Below are 7,253 nucleotides of genomic sequence, written 5' to 3' on the forward strand. Positions count from 1 at the left end.
GTCAGAAGAGGCAGGTTTTCAAAACGGCTTGTAGCAGCTAATCATCCTCACAACTGGTTGTATAATATGTCACCTTTAAGCTTGCTGGTTTATGCTAAACCTAAGTTAAGCGCAAACTTAAACCTAAAGACCTAAACCCTAGCTTCGAGACCTCTAGACTTCGCCGATAGGTTACGTGGGCAGGACACAGAGGCTTGGTTCAGACTTCAGTCGGTGCATTCTGTGATGACAGAGGACTGGGATTCAGACAACAGAGGGGTAGCAGTGTCAATGCTGCAAGCCGTCTGTCTGTCTGTGTGTGTGTGTGTCTGTCTGAGAGTGTGTCTGTCTTAGAGTGAGTCTGTGTGTGTTTGTATGTCTGTTTGACTGAGAGTGTGTGTGTGTGTGTGTGTGTGTGTGAGTCTGTCTGAGAGTGTGTGAGCTTATGTATGTGGTCTGTCTGTTGGTCTGAGTGTGTGTCTGTTTGACTGAGCGCTTGCGTGCGCATGTGCGTGACGGCTGCTTTAAACTGTTGCATACTGAACACACAACGCCCAACAGGTGTGCAGCCTCACCCCGCCCCCAGAGTCCAAACAGCCAATCACAAACGAGTTGATCACCGGCGCGAGCTTATGGTCCCCTGGTCCTACCAGACTCTCGTACTTCATTTCATTTGCACAGAGTCTGGATGTACTCAATTGACAAACGTTAACTTACTTGAAGGTGGGTGTCTGTTGAAGTTTAAAACTATTTGATCTGCCCAGTGTCACTCTGGATCTGCCGTAACCAATCGCTATCGTTTGGCCAGGAATCACATTGCGCGCAGGCTGTAAACAAACCAAACACAGTGCGTGAAGATGTCCATCAACGAGAGCTGGCTTTAACGTTATTGTTCTCAGCCACTCCCTCTGTTCAATGATTGGACGCACAAAATTTGGACAGAGAAAACCCACTAACATACCGCAGACCCAGACTTAGTACTGAAGGGAAATTCAAATCGAGCGGAAGTACTTAGGCGGGAGCCAGGCTAAGCTTATGGCGCGTTCCATGCAACCCGTAACCCGTGTTTTCACAAGCTTATACCCGTGAAAGTGCCCGCGAACGGCAGTCAAACCCGCACCTCACTACCCCTGAACTCGTACCAGATAGATTACTCCCAGTTCCAGCTCGTAACTTACGGGCTAAAAGTGTTCCTGGAACGCAGCATTATTAAGTTTTTCTTCGCCTGTGTCTTGCTGCTTGCGGCAAAGAGTCACATGGCGGACCTTACGGCTGAACACCAAATCGACCATAACCGCCGCCTGAATGGGCTCCTTTGGCGGCGCTGGGGACCTATAAAAGCCTGCATATCTCTCGGCGACCAGACGCGAGGCACGCTGCAGAGCAGCAGCGGCGACCGAGCGCGGAGGTAGTCAGTCCGTCCATCCCCATCACCGTCACCTTCAGCATCAACATCCCCATCGCCATGGAGACGGACATGTCAGCCAGGCAGATCGTCGCCGTGTTCACCGCGTTCGCATGCGTGGCTCTCCTGCTCCTCGTCGCAAGCCGCCGCCGGAGGAGAGCATCGCGAGAGGAGGAGGAGGAGGAAGGGGCGGGGCGCGCGGTGCTCGTGACCGGGTGTGACAGCGGCTTCGGGCACCACCTTGCGCTGCAGCTGGACGCGCGCGGCTTCGTGGTGTTCGCAGGGTGCCTGTTCCCGGAGGGGCTGGGGGCGCGCGGGCTGGCGCAGGAGGGCTCGTACCGGCTGAGGGTGCTGAAGCTGGACGTCACGAGCGATGAGGACGTGGAGGAGGCTAAGAGGGTCGTCCAGAGCAGCCTCCCCGAGAATGGTGGGAGATGATGAAAATAATAACAAACAATGATAATGATGCCTCTTTAATGTGACGCTCAAAAGTATCTGTTTTATTTTTGACAACATAAACAATGATGAGACTGTCTCTTTAATGTGACGTTCAAAGTATAGATTTGATTATTGACAACAATAGGCGTTTTTCAGATCGTCTGCATTTGCGCGCATGCATGCACGAGACTTGAGAACATCCGCCGGGACTGGTCAGAAACACGTCAAGTTCCCACAATGTCAAGTCAGACACAGGTGCACTTCTCGTTGTTTGAACGATGGCGCGTCAAATCGCTGGAAATTATCGGGCATTTATTGGGCACAACATTTTTGCGACGTCGGAACGTTTAACTCAATATAAAAGAATCAACCATCATATCACATACTTTACTATTGATTGATGTTGTAACGTCTGTTGGCATAACTCTGCTCAGTTTTAAACGTTGTGTACAAGAAAACCAGCTCTAGATAAGGGCAAGTGTTGCCTTCCATACAGTGGAAATACTGTATTTGCATCTCATAAATAAAAGCAAAAGGATAGTAGGTGATAGGCATCAAGGAAATAAAGGCATGCAAACTTGAAGCTGATCCTAATAAGTTCTGTTCAGTTCTGACTGTTTATCAGATAAAAAAAACCTGAAAAACTTTTAGATTCCCAACCGGTTGTTTCCCAAGTGCACATGAACAGTCGCTGTCGGGAACACACGTAAGCGTGGGCGTCATAACTGGCGAGCCGTCTTGTTATTACCAGAAGAGTGAACACACTTCAAGCATAGTTTGGGAGAGGGTACGCCTTTTTGAAAAGAGTTGTCATTTTTCCCGTGGGAAATTCCACTTCGTAATTCTAACCAGTGTCTTATGTCCGCATTTATTTGAGACAAAATGCAGAGAAATTTAGACGGAGGGAGCACCCGTGAGTTTTTAAAGTCATGTGACATGTCGAATAGGGAAGTTATCACCAGCATTTCTGACGTTTTGATCCCAGAATGCATTATGTTATGCGAGGCAACGCAACGCATGCTTGGTCTGAAACTCGCCTAATGATGATACTGTCATTTTAATGACAGCATCATCAATGTACGATGATGCCATCTCTTTAATGTGACGCTCAGTGTTTTTTTATTATTGACAACAAAAACAATGAGGATGATACTGTCTCTTTAATATGATGCATTCTTGACAACAATAACAGCGACAATGATGATACTGGCTCGTTAATGTGACGTCCGAAATTTTGATCTTATTATTGACTGTTGGACTATTGATGATAGATTGTTTCCCAAATTTCCGTTAGTTTGGTCACTCTGCTCTGCATATCTAGTAATGTGAGTCTCTGCTTGCAATCTAGCGCAACAACATTACAAAACATGCTCAGAAATTCAAACTTTGTGTTTCTTTCTCTGAAAGGCCTGTGGGCGTAGGACTAGCGTTAAAGGTGTTCATGCTTGAAAATACAAATTTGACAAAGTGAGAATGTGTTTTGACTGAAACCCCCCAAAAATATTATATATAATTGTTCTTATTTTTTTCTTATTTTTTTGTTGTTTCTCTCTCTGATAGGCCTGTGGGCGGTCGTAAACAACGCCGGCATCTCAGACTGGGCCGAAACGGAGTGGAGCACCATCAACCACTACACCAAGATGGTGGACGTCAACTTGTTCGGAGCCATCCGGACCACCATCGCCTTCCTGCCGCTGGTCCGCGCAGCAAAGGGTGGGTCGCTTATGCTAAGCTAGTTTGTAGCTCAAACTGCATTGTCAAAAAACAATCGAAATCAGGGGGAAAAAATAACGTTTATTAAAGGTGACATATTACACCACCAGTTGTGAGTGTGATTAGCAGTTACAAGCCGTTTTGAATATCTGCCTCTTGTGACATCACAAGTGGGTGTGTCAAATGTCAGAAGAGGCAGATTTCCATAACGGCTTGTTACGGCTAATCACACTCACACCAGGTGGTATACTATGTCACCTTTCAAGGCCTTACATCGATTTTAAGCAAGCTAGTTAGTTAAAGAAAACAATAACAAAAGATGTATTTTGATGACATTGTTGATTATCGTAGGATCAGGGGAATTATTGTCTTTGTGTTTTTAATCGATCTGGCGTGACTCGGGCAGAAATCGTGATTACGGGCGAGTTAATGTATTAATGGAACATTTAGTCACGTTGTTTAATTTTATTTGAATGAAACATAAAGTAAAGTTTGCAAGCAAGATAAACCACCGTGCATTAGCATGGTATCTAGCAAAATCACTTGCATCAAAAATCAAAATAGTGCATCGTAGTAAAGCTAGCTAGCTAGCTACACGGATTACTGGAAGTAATAGCCTAGCATCGCAAGATGGATTACAGACCGCAATTTGTCTGGAACCTCTCTGTTAGATTCTGATTTACCAACCAGCGCCGACCTAAAGACGCATCTGGACGCGATTGGATAGGCCCTCGACCAATCCTAGCAGTGGACATGCACGTTAGGGCTGTGCAATCAGTTGAACTTTTATCGTGATTAAAATGTTTGGCTCAAACGATCTCCAAACTAATATAATCTAGTTGATTGTTTTGGTATTATTTTTATTCTTTTTAAATCTTTAAAAAAAATAATAGATGTTCTATAGAAATCGCCGAACAGCTGGATATATATTTGTACATACTTTTTTAATTTCAACATTTTCTATTTGAACATTTTGTGTATTTTTTCAAGGGGAAATTCAAAGTTCTCAGTTAATCCTGATGTCTATACTGACCCATATAATCGTGATTATGATCCATAATTTTCAATAATCAAGCAGCCCTACTTCATGTATTGGTTCTTCGCTGCAGGTCGGATGGTCTTCGTGTCCAGCATCTTCGCCTTCTTCCACTGCCTGAACATGGGGGCGTACAGCGTCTCCAAACGGGGGCTGGAGGCATTCGCTGACTGTCTGAGGGTGGAGATGGCCAGCTTTGGCGTCAAGGTACTTGTGGTATAGTGCAATTCCCATTCTGCCAACTTGGTGGCACTATGCCAACAGAGTTGTTTATCCAATGTGCATGTACGTAGTAGAAGGAGAACTATTGGTGTGATCCAGATGCCTCGGACACCGGGGGCCTCTATGAATTCTCTTTTTTGCAAAGGAAATTTCCTTTCCTAACGAGATGACCCGGAAGTACTTGTAGGAAAGGTGGGTCGAATTCTAAAAATTAAGAAAGGAGCCTCGATGCATCCTTTATATCCTTTAGCAGAGGTTACTCCTGAGCAACCATTCCGAAAGGAAAGGAGATAATGGTATCCCATAATCCTTTACGGCAGCAATATTTAAAGCAACATGCCAACGACAAAGTTTACAGACTCTACGCAAAGACGTACTTTGTACTTTGATTAAGAATAACTTTATTTTTAGGGACGATTCGGACAGCAAATTATTTGGTTTAATTTTAGGCAAGGCAACTTTATTCATACAGCACTTTTCATACACGAGGCAGACTCAAAGTGCTTCATGTAGAAACATTGTTTTACAATAATAATTAAATATAAAAGAAAATTCTTTGAAGAAAATGAAGGCACAGTAAAAAAAAATGCATTGCAGAAAGTGCAACGTGTTTAAGATTTAGCAGAAGGCTAAAGCAAACATAAAATACACTTTGGACCACAAAGTATTTTGTTTTGTTTTGGAGTGTGATCATGGGAAAGTACATGCAGTGATTGACAAAGCATTTGTTCAGTGAGACAATAGTTGTACCTGATTATTATGCGTAGGGAAACATTCACATCTTTTGAGTTGATGCCAAGGTAACAAAGGTGATGGGGAGTGACCAGAGATTTTAGGATTGGCCAGGCCCGAGAGATTGAGCCCCCCCTCAGAGAACAAATGAACAGCTGCCCCCCCAAAACGTTTTTCAAAGTCTTTGTGTGATTTGAAAGAACTTTTAATTATTTGACACATTTTACACATATTTTTGAAACATTTCAAACACCTCTGTGTGTTTTTTAAAGATATTTTTGTTCTATTACACATTTTAAATATATATTTAAAACATCTAAAACATCTTTGTGTATTTTTAAAGATTAAAAAATATTTGAAAGAATACAGTTTGAAAAACCTTGGTCTCAAGCAAATATTAAATTCCGAAAAAAACGTCCCGCAGGTCAGCATCATCCAGCCGGGCAACTTCGGCCGTGCGACCAACATCCTGAAAACCAAGAAGAGCTGGAATATCTGGGAGAATCTCAGCCCGGAACAGAAGCTTGTCTTCAGCCGCGAGTACATGGAACTCGCTAATGCCTACTTCACTTCCCTGACGGGGGCAGGGTTTACGGAGGTCATTGATTGATTGATTGATTGATTGACAAATTTATTGAATCACAATCCACAGGATATGTTCAAAAGGATAAAAAAAACTAAAAGTCCAAAGGCTTGTTTCCGTTGTGGTCCTTAAAGGTGACATTTTACACCACCAGGTGTGAGTGTGATTAGCCGTTACAAGCCGTTTGAAACCCCACCTCTTTCTGTGTTTTAGTGATATAATACGTGGGCGTGTTCAGCTAGATGCTGGATCGATCACTCTACCGGACTACCCAGAGGACTGTAGCAAACGTTGCTCATCTATCCGTCATACATCTAGTTGGACACGCCCACTTGTGATGTCAGAAGAGGCAGATTTTCAAAACGGCTGGTCCCGGCTAATCACACTCACACCTGGTGGTGAAATATGTCACCGTAAAAATGGGAAACTCTCGTCTCCACTCTGAGCCACCTAAGACTGTCTGTCTGAGTGTGTGTCTCTCTCTCTCTCGGTTACAAACTCTCTCTCTCACTCTCTCTCTCTCTCAGGTTAGCCTGGTGGTCGACGCCCTGCTCCACGCGGTGTCCTCCCCACGGCCAAAGTACCGTTATCTCCTGGCATCCCGGCTGGACTCGCTGTTCTTCGGCTGGTATCCCCTGCTGCCCACCGCCGTGTCGGACGGCATCTTTGCGTTGAGTCCGATGTACGCACGCAGGAGGGAGATGCTGTACTCGAAGCAGTGAGGGTGGAGGGAGAGAGGGAGGGAGAGAGGGGAAGGGGGAGAGGGGGAGAGAGAGGGAGAGAGGGGAAGGGGGAGAGGGGGAGAGAGGGGAAGGGGGAGAATGTGTGGATGGGCTTTGTTGTCGTTGGACGCAAACTGTGGTTTTGTGCGTTGTTTGGGGCGACAGTCGCTCAGGAGGTAGAGCGGGTTGGCTGGTGACCGGAAGGTTGCTAGTTCGATCCCCAGCTGCTCCTAAGCTGAGTGTCGAGGTGTCCCTGAGCAAGGCAGCTCACCCTGACTGCTCTGGGCAGAGGTGTAGCGTCCCCGGTCTGGATATGCTATAGAAAGGAATCATGACGGCAACACACCGCCATGACTCCCGAGAAGTCTCGACTTTCTATTCTTTCTATTCTATATTTACAAATTGAATTTTATTTTTATGAGC

The 7,253-nt window shown here is 45.1% G+C and overlaps 1 protein-coding gene across 1 annotated transcript; it reads left to right on the forward strand.

Annotated features, from left to right (window-relative positions):
* Window positions 1-1,444: 1,444 nt before the first annotated feature.
* Window positions 1,445-6,830, forward strand: LOC307077184 (D-beta-hydroxybutyrate dehydrogenase, mitochondrial; the record flags this gene model as incomplete). Its single annotated transcript, XM_079738510.1, has 5 exons — window positions 1,445-1,811; window positions 3,383-3,535; window positions 4,645-4,778; window positions 5,950-6,123; window positions 6,636-6,830. 5 exons carry the CDS (start codon window positions 1,445-1,447, stop codon window positions 6,828-6,830), a joined length of 1,023 nt encoding a protein of 340 aa, XP_079594636.1.
* Window positions 6,831-7,253: the final 423 nt, after the last annotated feature.

Source organism: Pollachius pollachius, assembly GCF_949987615.1.
Source record: "Pollachius pollachius genome assembly, chromosome: 6".
Taxonomy (NCBI): domain Eukaryota; kingdom Metazoa; phylum Chordata; class Actinopteri; order Gadiformes; family Gadidae; genus Pollachius; species Pollachius pollachius.